Genomic DNA, 18,442 nt, shown 5'->3' with positions numbered 1-18,442 from the left:
ATCATTTTAACAAAAACAAGGGACTGGAGAGAGTTCAAAAGATTATCTGCTATCCAAATGTTCCAGGCTCTTATGAAGGGACAAAATAAGTTGAAAAAAGAGGTGGCAGATTTTAAAGAAGAGCTCAGAGGTGTACAGCTGCAAACAACAGAAAATAAACAAAGAAACAGTGTGCTGGAGGAGGGTGCGGTGGGGCTGTGGGAGGAGGTTAAGGCAGTCCAGAAGGGGAATAGAGAATTGGAAAATTTTATGGTAAAGATAGAACTTGAAAGAATGTCCTTTTTTCTCAGATTCCAGAACCTACCGGAGACAGAAGATAAAGATCTTAAGGATATTATGAGTACAATCTTAGCAGAATATATTAAGAGAGATAAAGAACAGTTGTGGGATATGGATCTGGTTTACAGGATCAACTCAGCATATGCCAGAACACATAATGTTGCAAGGGAAGTACATGTTAAATTTCTTAGGAAGACCACGAGGGATGAGGTGCTAGGGGCCCAAAGGGGGGACCACTAAAATATAAAGACAAAGAAATTACCATTCTTAAGCAAATTCTGAAAAAAGTAAGAGATAAGAGGAGGAAGTATTCCTCCTTATCAAAGAAATTATATAATAAAGGAGTTTGGTTTAGATGGTTATTGCCAGAAGGAATGTTGGCCCCCCTCAGTGGACCGGACGGGCCGCCAACAGCGAGTCTTGTGAGACCATCCTGGGAGGAGTTTGATTCTGTTGCCCCCGAGGATTTGGACAGGTTGCGTGGACGGCTGCGACCCACCACATGTTTAATGGACCCGTGTCCCTCCTGGTTGTTACTGGCATCTTGGGAGGTGACCCGAGGCTGGCTTCTGGGCCTGGTGAATGCCTCATTGGGTGAGGGATCCTTACCAACCGCCTTGAAGGAGGCGGTGGTGAGGCCCTTACTTAAGAGGCCTTCATTCGACCCAACGGAGCTAGCTAATTATCGTCCAGTCTCCAACCTTCCCTTTCTAGCAAAGGTTGTCGAGAATGTGGTGGTGCAGCAGTTTCCACGACACCTTGACGAATCCGATTATCTAGACTCACGCCAGTCCGGCTTCCGACCCGGGCACAGCACAGAGACAGCCTTGGTCGCGTTGGTCGATGATCTCTGGAGGGCCAGAGATAGAGGTTGTTCCTCTATCCTGGTCCTATTAGACCTCTCGGCGGCTTTTGATACCATCGACCATGGTATCCTATTGCGCCTGTTGGAGGGGATAGGAGTCGGAGGTACCGTTTTGCGGTGGTTCGGCTCCCACCTCTCTGACCGGAAGCAATGTGTGTTGACAGGGGGGCAGAGGTCGACCCCGAGGCCACTCACCTGTGGGGTGCCACAGGGGTCGGTCCTCTCGCCTCTCCTGTTCAACACATATGTGAAGCCGCTGGGTGAGATCATCCGTGGTTTTGGGGTTGAGTACCACCTCTACGCTGATGATACTCAGCTGTATATTTCAACCCCAAACCACCCCAACGAGGCTGTCGAAGTGATGTCCCGGTGTTTGGAAGCCGTCGGGGTCTGGATGGGGGACAACAGACTCAAGCTCAACCCCTCCAAGACGGAGTGGCTGTGGCTACCGGCACCTCGGTTCAGCCAGCTGATCCCATCGCTGGCCATAGGGGGCGAACAGTTGCCCCCTGTGGAACGGGCGCGCAATTTGGGCGTCCTCCTTGATGCCCGGCTGTCAATGGATGACCATGTGGCAGCCGTGGCAAGGGGGGCGTTCCACCAGGTTCGCCTGGTGTGCCAATTGCGCCCCCTACTGGACCGGGATGCCCTACGCACGGTCACTCATGCGCTGGTGATGTCCCGCCTGGATTACTGCAACGCTCTCTACATGGGGCTGCCCTTGGGACGCGCCCGGAGACTGCAGTTAGTTCAGAACCCAGCCGCGCGGGCTGTGATGGGGAGTACGAGGTACTCCCACGTAACACCTCTCCTGCGCGAGCTGCACTGGCTACCTGTGGTTTTTCGGGTGCGTTTCAAGGTGCTGATTACCATCTTTAAAGCGCTCCATGGCACGGGACCTAGTTACTTGCGGGATCGCATCCTCCCACATACATCCCTGCGGCCAATTCGCTCACACAGGGAGGGGCTTCTCCTGGTGCCGTCCACTAGGCAATGCCAACGGGCGACACCAAGGAGTAGGGCCTTCTCTGTGATGGGCCCAACCCTCTGGAATGACCTTCCCCCCGACATCAGAACCACTACTGACCTCCGCTCCTTCCGGCAAAAATTGAAGACTCACCTGTTCCGATTAGCGGGCCTGGCATAATTACAACTGTTCCTCCTGGTAAATGTACTATCAACTGGTTATTTTAGGGGTATTGTTTTTAATTTAATTTGTGTGTGTTTTAGGGTTTAAAATTATATTTATATATACTGGCTCTGTACAGTTCTTTTAATTCTATTTTTAACCTCCTCCATTCTAACTGTACATATTCAATTCTATTTATTGTATTTTGATATATTCTTTACATGGACTGTACACCGCCCCGAGTCCCTTTTGGGAGAGGGGGCGGTCTAGAAGCATGGTAAAATAAATAAATAAATAAATAAATAAATAATGTTGATCTTCTGGGAGCCAAACAGAATTAGAATTAACACAGTTGTGGAGGCAGGGGCCTTCATTAAAAAACATAGTGCCCTCCTAAAAGACAAAAATATAAGAGGTAGTGAAAAAGGTGACAATACATAAGATATGAAGGAGGGAGGGGCTGCGGCTCCGCCTTAAGACAGGGGGGAGGGAGTAATATCGAAAAGACTCAGGTCACAAAAATAAATGTATTTGAAATATCATTGTAATTGTTGATATATTAGAAAGTGGCAAAAGAGATGATTGAACACATGGTTGATACAACGTATAACAAGATGCTGTTTCTGCTTATCTTTCATCTTTTTTTTTTCTGTAAAAGTTGTGAGATTTGGAGAGATTTCTACCTCTAGCACGATGGAGCTGCCAAAATTTTTGTATATCCACTTATCCTTCCCCATAAATGTTTAAAAATCAATAAAATTCTTTTTAAAAAATAAAGCAATTCAACAAAATACGAGTCAAGGTCTCAATCTTTATTAAGATATACTGAGAGATACTGTACATCTTCAGTAGAGGTGTTACTAAATTTACCCTCCAAGACGTCTGTTGGTAAAACCTTAAGGAAAGCCAGTTTCTCCATCAACCATGATATAATCAGCAATAATAAACTCTTTCAAATATGTTATGGCATCTGTTTCATAATGCTGTGTTATTAGAACATGATATAGTCTCTGTGTTGCATAACAATAGATTCACCTTTCACTAACGTAATGAACATAAGGACAATGAACTTCCACTTTATAAATCATAAAGTGAAATAAAGGAGAAAAAAAGCACAGGAGAAACAAAATGTTATTCTGTAGCAACTTATTTAGTCCCAATGATTGTGCAGAACACTGCAAAATAATCTTGTTAATCAGTGGACTGGGCTTCCTGTCTTAATAGTGTATTGAGCAGTTGAATTCAAAACTGTTGTTACAAGGATACAATATTCAACTGACTCAACAACTGAAAAGGCTGTACTGATAAAGAGATCTAACTAAATGGATAAAAGCTCTAAATTCATATTTTAGAATAAAGGGTGATATCAACTTTTCTTCAAAAAATCAATGAAGAAAAGGATTATGTCACTCAAACTGGTTTCTCATGGATCCATATTTTTACCTTTTCCAGGACAGAAATTTCCAGGACTGGATTCTGGGCAGAGGTAATTTTGCTGGTTAATGTTTCTAATGCAGATAGAAAATCAGTATCTGTGCTTGTTTATGGTACATCTAGTGTAATTTATACAGCAGTTACTCTGGTTGAATGATTTTCTATCCTGTTACACAGTGATAAGATTGAAATTATTCCTGCTGTTGAAGATGAACAGAATAATTAAATAGTTGAGTTGTTTATTATGATTAAAAAACAATAAGTATTTCCTCTCAAAAGTTCAGGTTCCTAGAGATAAATTTTGTGTTTTTGGTGGACCATTTCCCACTTGTGCTCATGATAATTCCTAGGCAATTTTTTTCTAACTGATTTGAGCCTCTGGTTTCTATTAAAAGTCATCAAAAATAAATGAAAGATTGCACTTAGTTTTTTTTGTTTAAGCCACATATTTGGAACCACATTGTAAAATTCCTTAGAAATAATATTTGATGTGGTAAAGAAAATAAAACTACTTTTTGTGATTCTCTGGCATTGTAGGAACTTTTAAATTCCCATTTACAGATTGCTATAATATATTTAAAATGATGTGGGGATGACATTTTAAAATAGAATTGCAATGTTAAACAATGAATACTTGAATATTGATATACTTGATATAAATATTATGCATTCATCATATATACTTATGTGTTATTCTACTGTAAATATAGTTAGTTGTTTCCAAGGGCATATGTGATGCCATTTTCTATACAACAAAGAAGCAACTTGATTTTCTTTGGAAGTAGTTATAATTTTGATATAGTATTTGAGGTTTTTGGAAACTCAATGGTTTGCAGAAGACACGTTAATGCCCTTTAATGGAATAATTATTCTAATAGAAATCTCCAGAGTGACAAGAGGATAGGTGCTGGGTGGTGTTCTTTTAATGAAAAAAAAATCTGAGTATAATTTTATTGTATAAGTAATTATCCTAAATGTTAATCCATGTTAGTATGTTAGTCCCAGAAAAATGTTATATATATTTATAAATGAATATATTTATTTATTTTATTTCTTGCTTCAGAGGCACTAATGAGCATTGATTATCTTATATAGCAAATAAGATAAGCTGTGTTGAGTTTTTAAGAAAAAAAATACAACTCATAATTAGGCAATATTTTTATCGGGACTAGTCTAATAAACAAATTTTGAGATCTTTTCATCAGTGGAAATAGAAGAAAAATGTGATGATTCGATATTTTTTATGGACAGAACCTTAAGTTTAGAGAAGAGTGTAGATTTAAATAGATTTAGGTGAATTTCACATTACTGAGGATTGTTGGGACAAATGTACTGGCTGAAACCCTCCTTAAAAGAAATCTAACTGGCAGATATGCTATTCATTTGTGTTTTGTGTTTACTAGGGAACCTGTAGATTAAGTCAAATGTGAAAAAATGACCCAAGTAATAATTGAAGATTCTTTATGAAATATATTAGTCTTGTGAACTACAGCACTTTTAGAGAAAAAATTGCCTATTCCTTTGTTCCATCCAAAATATGGGATTTGAGTCTTAACTAGTTTCTAAAAGAAAGGAATATGTTTCTCAACAACTGCTTTGCACAAAAAAATAATAATGGAAATTTCCTATCTAGAGTTTGTAGTTAACAGGATAGATCTGTTCATACTTATTGTATCTCCTATAATATTAGCAATATTTCTTTCAAATAGTGGGAAATTGTGAAATCTGCTCTGCAGTGCGTCCAGTGCTTTGTTTTTTCTAATAAGTAAATAGGAGACGTAGTACAGAAGGAAGACCTATCTACTTGTCAGTAATAGCAGTGTACGGAATGTCAAAAGTTATCTCCATCTAAACCAGGGGTGTTAAACTCACAGCATCACGGCATCATCGCGTGACATATTGGAACTTTCCCCACCTTTGCTAAATTGGGCATGGGCATTGCTAGCACATGGCCCACTGGCCGGGAGTTTGACAGCCCTGATCTAAACAGTTTGATAAATTTTGGTTTAGATTTCCTTAGTATTTTTTCCTCAGAAAAGAATTTCTATTTGCTTTTTTAAAAGATAACAGGTGACAGTCACCTAAACATTTGAATAATTTCCCATTTATTTTTGACATTACTTCTCCATCAATGTTATTGAAGCATTTCAAAACATGAAACAGGTAGATTTCTCCTCTACACACAGAGCATTCTACATTGTTGTACTGTATGCAATGCTAGTTTACATAGTAGTACTTTTCAAGTTGGCATCCCTCTACAAGTATTAGTCATGTTTAAATCCTAAACTTTCTAAATAAGGATTTAGAAAGTTGATCATACATACTATTTAATTGTTTAATAATTATTGGTTTGAATGTATAGATTAGAAGAATGGAATGGGATAGTTTTTCTCATTATAATTTTCTGTATGGACTGTAGGTGAAATAATTGTGCTAAAATATTTCTTAATGTGCTTACATGCTCCACATTTAATAGAGCAACAGTGACTTTACTCAATTTATTCTTTCAGAAAATATTGTATGCATTTTGAAATGTTAACGGCAATTTAATGCAATCTGTTTTCCAAAAATGTATTCAAAGAAATATCATTGTTTTGCTGGGATGGGAGTGATAGTGGAATTACAATTTATCACCAATTTTCCAGTTAATAGGAACTCTAGCCTGTTTAATTCAGGACTAAATAAATTACAGAAGGCAGTTTCAAGTGTCTTGACATATCCTTAACGAAGCGAACGGTTAATGTGAGCAATACATATATTAGAATGCTGTGGCATAACACTGAATTATATTGAAGTAGTGAACCTATACCGAATATATTATATATTGTATTGTTACTGTGATGGGTATATTATAGTGAAAAGGCTGATGTTTACAAACAGCCACGATCTCTATAGTACAGAAATCATATTATTTAATATTTGAATTATTTTCCATCATATGTATTTTACCTCAGTTTAATTTTGGATTTCTTTGCAAATAGCAACTTTAGTTTCCAGGCTGCTGTTTATTGGTTTTATTATTGTCCTTTGCCTAATATTTCTTTGAAGCAAGAGATCTTTGAAAAAAATCCATAAATGGCTTGTTTGTAAAGGCCCAAGTGATGAAAATAGAACTACAGACAAATGCATTTTCTACTTGTCTGCTTTGCATTTCAGCAGGGAAACATTGGACCCCCTAAAATAGTGCTTCCCAAACTCTTTCTTTCATTGCCCAAAGCTACTTATCAGAAAGTCCTTTTTATACAATGTAGGTAAAAAATGTTAAGCCAATTTATCTTCTTGCGATTGGGTTATGAGTCTGTGTGTCGTTACCCAAAGAAAAAACACTTTAATCCAATTTTGCATAATTTATCCAGGTTTGGGAAGGTCCACACAATGTAGAATACATTCAATAAGAAATCTGTTACGTAAACTTTTATCTTCTAAAGAACTCTTTCTTCAGTTTAAAGTACTTTGATTTTACTATCTTCAGAACTTATCATCTGTTCTTTCATTGTTTGCCCCAGCTGACACTTCTCTTGAAAGCTTCTATTAAAGTCAGATCAAAAGAACTATCCGGATAATATAACCTTGCTGCAGGAAGATAGTTTATCATAAATCTGAAAGAATACCCATTGATTATTTCTTGTCAACTATCAGCTTTAACATAGAGAAAATAAATGATTTCAAGCACTCCAGAAACATGGTTAAGGAAGACACATTTGTGTGTGATATATTTAATGAAAAAAACCTGCATTCATAGAGTTGGAAGGAACTTCAAAGTTAAGCTATTATTGTTTAATACTTGTGTTATTCACCTTTTGTTTAAAAAGTGCTACCCAAGGGCAATCTACTATCTTGTAAGACAAACAGTTCTACTTTTAAACACATCATAATGGATATTTCTTTTTCTTATAACTTGAGTTCTTTTGTTAAATCCCAATTTTGAAGTAGCAGTGCATACTTTTTTTCCATTAATCGTGACATTTTCTTAAATCTTACGTGACTTTTTACTTATCTCTTTTCCAGGCTAAATATATACAGTGTTTTCTAAGAATGTGTGGTCACATGTCTATTCACCATGTTTGTCCTTTCACTTTTTTGATAATGTCTTAAAGTGCATTGTCTGAATCTGGATCTGAAATGAATATATACATTGTCATTTTTTGGTATTGATGTTCCTATAGAATTATATAATGTCAAAATCAAAGAGAGTTTCACATATTTAGTTTGCTAACTGGACAATGAATATGATAATTTTACAATGTACCTTTGTACTCTTTAAGCAAGAAATGCAAATAGATTCTCTTTTAGTATACTTCAACAGAAAATGTCCGTCAAGTTCTATTGACGAAGCAGAATATATGTAGAATTCTCCCATTGTTATGCAACTGTTGCCATCTTTTACAAACCAGATTTCTGGTATGCCATGCAATAGTTGAACCTGGGGTGGGGGTGGGGATCATAGGATTATGCCTCCCACACAATCCATTAATGATTGCTTGTTATCTTCTCTAGAAAGAAATTCAAAACATGTTTTGATGTCTAACTTGCAAGATAGCAACTGCACTCACTCATCAATAGGGCTCTCAAAAAATTAAACTTTAAAACATATTTGACATTAGTGTATTTTTGTAAGAAGTATACGATCAAACAATAAAGCAACGAGCAAGATTTCCTAAAAGTAACCAAAGAGTTCAATCAACCTTCAATTTTACCATCTCATAAACTTTTATAAAACATACTGAATTTGGGATTTGAATTCCAGGAAGAGTCCAACAATTTCAATTCTAATGATCAGCAGCCCTTTGAAGGTAGGACTTCTATCAATATGCAGATCACGAGGATAGTAATTCCTTCAACAAAATTATACGATTTATGAGAACCCTACTTTAATAATTGGAAGTAGATCAGTAGAATCTAAATGTGTAATTTTATATTTATAAGTTCTATTTTATACTGTATATACCTTTTATAAACTGCCTTTTTACAACCATGTAATTTGCGATAGAAAAGAGGTGACTGGATGGAGCTGAACATTTAGTAGCCGGATGCCCTTCCTAATGCCATGCAGAGTTCACAGCAGATTTTTTTTTCTTTGTGCCCTAGGTTCCTCATAGCAAGCACACTGTACCAGCTTGTCAGTGATGTAGCTAGTATGTTTTAAAGGAAATGTTGTTTATAATTCCTCATCTGTTGATCCATATGCAAAAATATTGCCAGAACAGGGCTTTTGAAATGTATGAAATGACTCTGCTAACACCGGCCCCTCCATCAATGTTTCATCTTCATTGTAGTGCTTGAAAGAGTATTGCCAGCTCATGGTACATTATTCAGAGTGCAGAATTAGACTGCTATGGCCTCTTGATATGTTTCAGAATAAATGACCCCCCAAAACCTGGGATATTCTACAATACAATACAATACAATAGTAGAGTTGGAAGGGACCTTGGAGGTCTTCTAGTCCAACCCCCTGCCTAGGCAGGAAACCCTATACCGTTTCAGACAAATAGCTATCCAACATCTTCTTAAAGACTTCCAGTGTTGGGGCATTCACAACTTCTGGAGGCAAGCTGTTCCACTGATTAATTGTTCTCACTGTCAGGAAATTCCTCCTCAGTTCTAAATTGCTTCTCTCCTTGATTAGTTTCCACCCATTGCTTCTTGTTCTACCCTCAGGTGCTTTGGAGAATAGTTTGACTCCCTCTTCTTTGTGGCAACCTCAATATTCTGCATTTCCCTGTAGAAGTCATTGCTATATTGCTTTGAGAGATTCCATCAGTTATAGTACTCTTTTTATAAGCATGCAATGCTTATCACTCAGTAGCATGCTCTCTGCATTTCAAATGTATCTATTGACCCAAAATATTCTTTTTCTTAATTGTTAGATTTTAGGTACTGTATACAATAGTTTAAATACATTCCTAGTTGCAATCCAGAACATTATTGCCCTGAAAAAGCCAAGAGGTTTGCCCTAACAACCGTAATGGGGAGACTGAATGTTAGCTTTAAGATTTAGAGTCCAAGGAATATCGTTTATCAGTTGATCCAAAGTCAATATCCATGCTTCTATCCATTTTTTTCATAACACCATCTTTTCCCCAATTTTTAAAATTGGGTTTTCCCCTAAAGTCAATTTAGCATAAGAAAAAGGGTCGTATCTTCCTTTACTAGACATTGCATCCCATAACTTTCTAATTGACAAATTGTTCCCAGAAATATTTGAGTTTTTGTCTATTTTGATTCTAATACTGTCCATTCCACCAATGTACTGTATATGTCTATTCCGAATTTGCCCATATTAGAAAATTGACACTGAGTTTTGGCTTCCAGGATTTAATACTTAATTCCAGTGAAGCGTGTTCTAGGTTTAGATTTGGAAAACCAAATTCTCATTAATTCTTCTTAATTGATAGTTCCATTTTCTGTAAAGACATTCTTGGAATCGAATAACCCCCTCTCAGAATATAAACTAATCTGGAAATAATATTAAGAAACTCTCTTTGTGAATTAATAAATAGCATCTGATTTTGGAAACAAGCTTGGTACTCAGAGTGGTGGAAATGATAGCAATAGCACTTAGACTTATTTACCACTTTACAGTGCTTTACAGTCCTCTCTAAGCAGTTTTACAGAGTAAGCATACTGCCCGCAACAATCTGGGTCCTCATTTTACTGACCTTGGAAGGATAGAAGGCTGAGTGAACCTTGAGCCAGTGAGATTTGAACTGCCAAACTGCTGGCAGCAACAGTCAGCAGAAGTAGCCTGCATGATCATGGTATGATAAGGACCATGCTTGGTAATGATCATGAAAAATCTTGTTGCTGCGATAGGGCTAATTAGTCTAAGTATGTTGATGTGATATTTGGTTCTATTGTAGTTATAGTCTTAGGCTTAACAGCAAAATACCTATGTATTCAGAAGTATGCATTAATGGTTCAGTTGGGATTAGTTTAAAAGTAAATATGTGCAATTAAGATTACTATTAAAATTGCACTTTGGAAGCATTTCAAGGTAAGCTATCCATCTGGTCAATGCACACTACAACATGCAAAAGAGGCTAAAAGGAAAGAAACGGGGTCTGAGATCTAAGCCTTTTCAGATGCATAGTTGCAAAAATCATGTTAATTTAAGTTGCAAGTTTTCTTAAAGAAACCCTGTAATGAATAGATGTATAAAGATGATTTTTTTAACACGAGTCTTGTGTTGTGAAATGTTCTAATCTGCTAACTGTGAATCTAAGTTTTAATAGCAGGTCAGGTTAATTGATGAGTGAAGTGTTGACAGGCTTGTATTTTTTTTGTACCGCTTTACATCACTTTTGAAGTCTTTGAATTTAGGGTTGAAAGTTTTATCTATAATTTACTCATTGCTTTCATTCTGAATTTGGTTGCTGTCCAATTATTCTGAGCTTTTAGCACGAGTCTTTCATACAAAATTAACAATTCTAAATATGACAAATTTTATTGATGTCTTCTTCAGAGAGAGAGACATAGTTTTATTAATTTCTTTTTATATTTTAGTTTGATTTTTCCATGACTAGGCTAAATTGCTAAAAGAAGTATTTTTATAATAGTTCTGTAAATCAAATAAGCTTTTCTTGCACTTTATTTTTAAAATCCCGAAACAATTCATAAGACAGTAAGCACCACCCTAACTTCACACAATCAGCTCTATAGATTTTGAACAGCTAAGAGTGAGATAACTTGGATATACACAAATATTGGATTTGTGTATGAAATTGTAGATGGATCAGAATGCTGTTGCTATGAGGATGAAGATAGTTACATGTTACTGTTCTGTACAGTTTCAAGTAAAATCAAAGCTCTTATTTATAAACAGGTAACATACCCATGCTTTTCCTTGAAACAGTGTTCCAATGCACTTATATTCATAGTATAGTTTCCCCCAGTTTACATTTGTATTTTTTTAAAAAATATAATTGTTCTAACAGGTATAAACATAAACCTGTTTAAAATATAAAAAAGAGGAAAGAATTACATGAAAACCAACAAAAAGAGCAGAAAAACAGAAAACTATTAATATATGTCATACATTAATCATGCATTACATGAAAACTAATAATTATTATCATACATTACAAAATATTTTAAAACCTATGTCGCAGGAAAGCATCTTTAGTCATTTTTGATTAACAGATAAAATTGCTTTTTCAAAAAGTCATGCTTCTCTTGAATCTAATTCTTATTATCAAGAATATTACTACTTTTCCAATTTCTCAAAAGTTGTTCTCTTAGTTACATCTCAAGACTGATACAACTATAACTTCTCAAAAATAATCACTTTTCAAGTTTGGGGACATAATTTAATATTAACATATTTAACACTGAACAAAATTCCCAAAATGTATTTATGTACATTAAAATATTATTCTAAAGGATAGTAGTGATTCATAATGACCCCTTAAAGTTTTTACATTATCAGTACTAAGAGAAGATCTGACATCCATTCTTTCAAACCCCTTCATAGTGTTCAATAAACTTAAAATTCAATATTTGCATGAACCAGTTTTAGTTTCAAATTCACTGACTCATTTTTAGCATTTTAAAGATTTGCAGCTAGTGGTGTTTTTTAATTGGCTGTTCCAGTTCTTTAATCCATGAACCACAAATGCTCTTAATGTCAACCTTAATAATTTTTTTTTTAGTTTATGATATAAAAAGGATGTGGTTTTAATTTCAGATATTGATTCCATCAAGTGTATTAACAGCTCAGGTTTCTCAGAGAAAGCAAAAGCATCTGGTCCATACTGAGATATTAGAATATACTTAAATTGATTATATCACCACTGTTGAGAATTAGGCAGAAAAATATCCATGTCAATTTAAGAAAAATCTGAACTGATTATACTGTAAGTTATTTAAGGTACATACTGTATTCCAAATTCCACCCACAACTTCTATACAGGTAGTCATCTTTTATGATCTTAATTGGGACTGTCAGCTCCATCATTAAGCAAAGCTGTTGTTAAGCAATACATCAAAGGACCATCTTGTTTAGCAATGACAATTCTGGCAGTTCCAGTTGTGATCATTAAACAAATCTATCTCTATATATATCGATATCTCTATATATATCGATATCTATGTATTTCTGTTATTTATTTATTTATTTATTTATTTTTCAGTACAAATACAACACATCTATATCTATCTATCATCTATCTATCTATCTATCTATCTATCTATCTATCTATCTATCTATCTATCTATCTATCTATCTATCTATCTATCTATCTATCTATCTGTGACATAGAAAAATGACCAGTAGATACTGGTGAGGAAAAGCCATTGCCTGCACAAATCTACCTATATTCCTATGTAGCATTAAGTAATATTGTCCCTAGACCTTGGTTGTTCTCAAAAAGCTAAGCAAACTAGGATCTGATTAATACTTGGCTCCGCACCAAGAAATCTTAAGATTCTGGGAAGTTAAGTATATATTTATTTATGTCATTAGATCCAGATAGTACTTGACTCAAATGTTACTCTGGGTAGCTAGCATGCTGGAAGAAGGCAATGGCAAACCAACATTTCATGAGTTTCTATGAAATGGAAGGAAGATGATTCTTGCACTTTAATGTGGGCTAAATGCACTTTTGGTTTAGTGCACTATATGAGCCCAGCCACTGATAGATTATTCAGCAACACTATGATTAAGCAACCATGGTCCAGAATGATGCCTGAATCCTCTTTATTTCAATGCTAGTGATATCAATCTCGCTTTTCTGTTTTTACTCTGTGTATTCCTCATGTAACATTTTCTGGAACTTTGAGACAGCAAAAAATGAAGTAGAGCAACCAATAATTCAATATATATATGCTGAAAGGACAGGAGAACGTTAAATGAGTTGTTGAAAGCCTTCACAGAGATATGCCAATGTTTCTGGCAGCTTTGGTTGCTAAGGGATGATAAGTAGCAAAAAAAAAAAAGGGGGGGGCAGTATTAGGCAATCTCATCATGGGAGTTCATAAAACAGAGATTAGCTCCTACACTGAGCTCTCTTAATTAGCATTGAATATATTTTACTGGCAAGGTCCTATTCTTTTATGTCACATGAATGCTATATTTTTTTGTTCCTGAAAATACAGGTATGTAGTTCAAAACCCTGTGAATAAAACAAAAGTACTGCTTCTCTTTGGAATGAAATTGCCTAAATCTGTGTACTTGTATGCTTTTATTCATTTGTTTAACATTTTCCTTAAAATGTTAAGTCCTTGTTGTGAAGATGGCATGACATTAAACAAAAATGAATTAAAATATTACTTTATCATCATGCTTAATCTAACATATACAATACATCTGGAGCACTGGAGAACTGCCAGAGGACTAGAAAAGAGCTGATGTGGTACCCATCTTCCAAAAAGGAAAAAAACATAGATCCAGGAAACTACAGACCTATCAGCCTGACCTCAATATCAGGAAAGATTCTGGAAAAGATAATCAAGTAACGAATTAGCGAACACCTAGAAGTAAACAAAGTAATAGCCAAAAGCCAACATGTGTTTGTCAAAAACAGATCATGCCAGACTAATCTTATTGCATTCTTTGACAAAGTGACAAAATTAGTGGACCAGAGGAATGCCGTCAATATAGTTTACTTGGACTTCATTTGATTAGGTAGATCATAACCTACTACTAGATAAAATAGAAGAATGTGGGTTAGGCAGCATCACCACCAGATGGATTCGTAACTGGCTGACCAACCTCACCCACGTGTAGTCCTCAATGGAACTGCATCTACATGGAGGGAAGTATGCAGTGGAGTACCCAAGGCTCTGTTTTAGGCCCAGTACTCTTCAACATCTTCATCAATGAGTTGGATGAGGGAATAAATGGGGAACTCATCAAATTTGAAGATGACACGAAGCTGGCAGAAATAGCCAACACTCCAGAAGATAGGCTAAAGATACAGAAGGATCTTTACACTCTTGAACACTGGGCACTATCTAATAAAATGAAATTCAATGGTGAAAAGAGTAAGGTTCTACATTTAGGCAAGAAAAACGAAATGCACAGTATAGGTGGTACCTTGCTCAATAGTAGTAACTGTGAGAGGGATCTCGGCGTCCTAGTGGACAACCATTTAAATATGAGCCAGCAGTGTGCAGCAGCTGCCAAAAAAGCCAACACAGTTCTAGGCTACATAAACACGGATAGAATCAAGATCACATGAAGTGTTCATACCACTTTATAATGCCTTGGTAAGGCCACACTTGGAATACTGCATTCAGTTTTGGTCGCCACGATGTAGAAAAGATGTGGAGACTCTAGAAAGACTGCAGAGAAGAGCAACAAAAATGATTAGGGGACTGGAGACTAAAACACATGAAGAACAGTTGTAGGAACTGGGTATGTCTAGTTTAATAAAAAGAAGGACTGGGGAGACATGATAGCAGTGTTCCAATATCTCAGGGGTTGCCACAAAGAAGAGGGAGTCAAACTATTCTCCAAGGCTCAGGTAGTGTAGAACAAGAAGCAATGGGTGGAAACTAATCAAGGAGAGATGCAACTTAGAACTGAGGAGAAATTTCCTGACAGTTAGAACAATTAATCAGTGGAACAGCTTGCCTGCAGAAGTTGTGAATGCCCCAACACTGCACGTCTTTAAGAAGATGTTGGATAGCCATTTGTCTGAAATGGTATAAGGTTTCCTGCCTTGGCAGGAGGTAGGACTAGAAGACCTCCAAGGTCCCTTCCAACTCTGCTATTGCATTGTATTTCTACATTCAGGCTCTGTATAACTTGTACATTCAGTACAACTACCAGCCAAATTCAGAAACTAATCCTTGAGTTGCAACTATTTATTTTGTGACAGTTTGAAGTTACAACATGGAAAAATGTGACTTATCATTGGTGTTCACACTTCTGACCGTTGTAGCAACCCCACGGTCACGTGATTAAAATTTGAGTGCTTGGTGGCTGGCATGTATTTACAATGATTGCAGATCCTAGGCTCATGCAATCACCTTTTGCAACCCTCCCAGCCAGCTTCCAATGAGCAGAGTCAATGGGGGAGGTTGGATTTGCTTAATGACCACATGATTCACCTAATAACTGAAGTGATTCACTTAACAACCATGGCAAAAGAAGGTTGTTAACTCAGGTACAACTCACTTAACAACTGCCTTGCTTAACAATGGAAATTCTGGTCCCAATTGTGTTTGTAAGTTGAAAGCTATTTGTATAGAGAGATCGACTGGCCCAAGATTACCCAGCTGGCTTTGTATCTAAAACAGAACTAGAACCCACAGTTTCCTTGTTTCTATCTTAATGCCCTTAGCTACCACTGCTGTGCACCAATAATTTCTTTTTCTATCACATCAATAAAAATTACAGTCCTGCAGTAACTTTTGAGAAGTCTGAAACATACCTCCAAGGTGTTCTTGTTTAATTGTGGCTGTTGGGACTCATGTCCCACAACTTTGTACTCTTAGCCATGGAGCTCATTGGCTGACTTATATGGGGGCAATACTTTATGTGTGGGTACATTCGAAGAAAACCCCATGTAAGTTGTCTTAAGCTTGGAAGGCAGAACAAAAAAGCAATGATTACTGCATAAACAGTTAAATGCAAAAAGACATGGAGGCAATTTTTATGTGTTGCAATCTGTTTTAATTAGACTGATGTCTAATCATTTTGTCTGGTTATTTTTTAGAGTACAGATTGAATTCTACATGAACGACAATACCTTTAAAGAGAGGCTAAAACTATTTTTCATCAAAAACCAAAGATCAAGTAAGTACTTTATTCTTATTTCATCATGTGGGTAACAGAAATGCCTCCCGGTAATTAGTGCCTGATAGCTACATGAAATGGGTATATATTGCATCTACTGGGAGTTGTGAGCACCTGGGAAATTCAGGGATCTGACAATCAGTGTTTTGTTCTACCTGTTTCTCTTCAGAGCTTTATTTGAAAGAGAATGGCCTACTGTACTGCAGCTGTTATACTGAGGTTGTCTTAGATACAATTAATAGTACAATGCTCTATCCCACCTCTCAAATACTAATTTCCTTTCATTATTTTCTTTTTAACCCTTTCTTTTCCTCTTCATACTACTGACTTGATGCAGAAATGCTATGTCCTGTCCCAAGAATGAGGGTATACTTCATAGAAAGCTTAAATTCCCCTTTACCTGTTATTTTAGCTATATTATTTAAGTTATTTCTGCACAAAGGTGAATGCTAAACAAGGGTGGCTTTAAACAGAGCATTACATAGTCCGCACTTTATTATTAAAGGGTATTTTTTCATCCATGTTTGTTGTTTTCAGGGGATTGTGATCATGTGAGGTGAAATAGAAGGGCTTCCTCTGATGAACATATTGGGAACATTGCACTACCGAAAATAAGTGATTTTGCCGCCAAATTTATATTATGGTTTGGGGGGTTTCTGAGTGCCAGGGACACAAGCCTACTTCTATATTCAGCAAAGGTTTAACACAGTAACCATAGTTTTAAAGAATGGTTTGGAGCTAAGTAGGATTGATATTAACTTTAAGCTATCTTAAAGCAAATTATAGCTTCCTTTGAAAATGAAGAGGATATATGGAGAAGAAAAGAGAAGAATAACTTTATAAATGCAGCTGGTGGACTTTAACTTACAAAGGGAGGGTGATCAAGGAATAGGCTGATGTACCACAGTTTATCTTTTGATGCTTAATGTATAGTGTGAGCAAAAGATTTTGACCTATTAATTTAAACATTATCATAAGAGATGCCAGAATAGCAATAGCACTTAGAATTATATGCTGCTTTACAGTGCTTTACAGCCCATTCTAAGTGGTTTACACAGTCGGCATATTGCCCCCAACAATTTGGGTCCTCATTTTACCCATCTTGGAAGCATGGAAGGCTGAATCAACCTTGAAATTGGTGAGATGCAGTACTGCACTCTAACCACTACACCACTTTTAATGTAACTGTAATTAAACAACCACAGTCCAGATGTTCTCCAACTTTACAATACTGTGACATATGAAAATGTCAGATGAATCTATGCAACCCACTTCATGAATAAAATAGTAATTTCATTGGGACCAAACCAAACAAAAAAAATCTGCTAAATTATACGTAACATTCACAACAGGCATATATTTATAGGGACTACCTGAACACCCAACAGAAATACTTCTGTTTTGAGAGGTTAGGAATATAAAATAATGGTTGAAAATGATTAATACAATTTCACAACTCTTCTATGGCCTTGTTGGAACAGAAGGAAGAGGAGGAGAAGGAAATAGAGCTGTGGGTATCGGCATGAGAGTCCTGGAGAAAGTGATTCCAACGCCAGTTGGATGCCAATGATTCCACTGTGACAAGGGTAGATCCAATAAGCCCCCACAACTCCGTACTAATACTTTGATAGTCCGTCAGCCACCCGGAGGGCAGAACTCTGAAAGTTAGACTGATTGGCCAAATAGCAGGTCAGCAGATGAGTAGACTGCTTTTTAATAGAGCTTGGCTTAGTTTAATTAATGATCTCCCTCCCTGACTATAAAATAAACTTTTAAAAGTCTTAGTTTTCTCAAGTCATGCCGTACGTAGATCTCTGAATTCCACCTTACTTCATCTCTTGTTTTTTAAACCATGGTTTCCTTGCTGGTTTGTTGGACACCTGGTATCAACCAGTGCCAAGCCTGTGACTCTCTTTATAATTGTTTTCTTCAAATATTAGTAAAAAGGGCTTTTCTTCTTCTAGAGGTTTTGCCTCAGCTTTCCTATCTCTGACTG

The 18,442-nt window shown here is 36.5% G+C and overlaps 2 protein-coding genes across 4 annotated transcripts in view; both read left to right on the top strand.

The window, feature by feature from the left end:
* KCNT2 (potassium sodium-activated channel subfamily T member 2) overlaps positions 1-18,442 on the top strand; it is a 229,928-nt gene that overhangs the window by 61,259 nt on the left and 150,227 nt on the right. For 2 of the 3 annotated variants that reach the window (XM_081946388.1, XM_081946387.1), the window contains exons 3-4: positions 3,726-3,759; positions 16,367-16,446. In XM_081946388.1, the coding sequence (XP_081802514.1) occupies positions 3,726-3,759; positions 16,367-16,446 (114 nt within the window). The remainder of the gene's footprint in view (positions 1-3,725; positions 3,760-16,366; positions 16,447-18,442) is intronic. The other variant, XM_081946389.1, reaches the window with a different exon arrangement.
* LOC309388775 (complement factor H-like) overlaps positions 1-18,442 on the top strand; it is a 499,219-nt gene that overhangs the window by 433,356 nt on the left and 47,421 nt on the right. The gene's annotated exons all lie outside the window — the stretch shown is intronic.

Source organism: Natrix helvetica, assembly GCF_964273705.1.
Source record: "Natrix helvetica genome assembly, chromosome: 3".
In the NCBI taxonomy this organism is placed as follows: Eukaryota; Metazoa; Chordata; class Lepidosauria; order Squamata; family Natricidae; genus Natrix; species Natrix helvetica.
The sequence above is the reverse complement of the archived record's forward strand: the minus strand, read 5'-3'. Positions and strand labels throughout refer to the sequence as shown.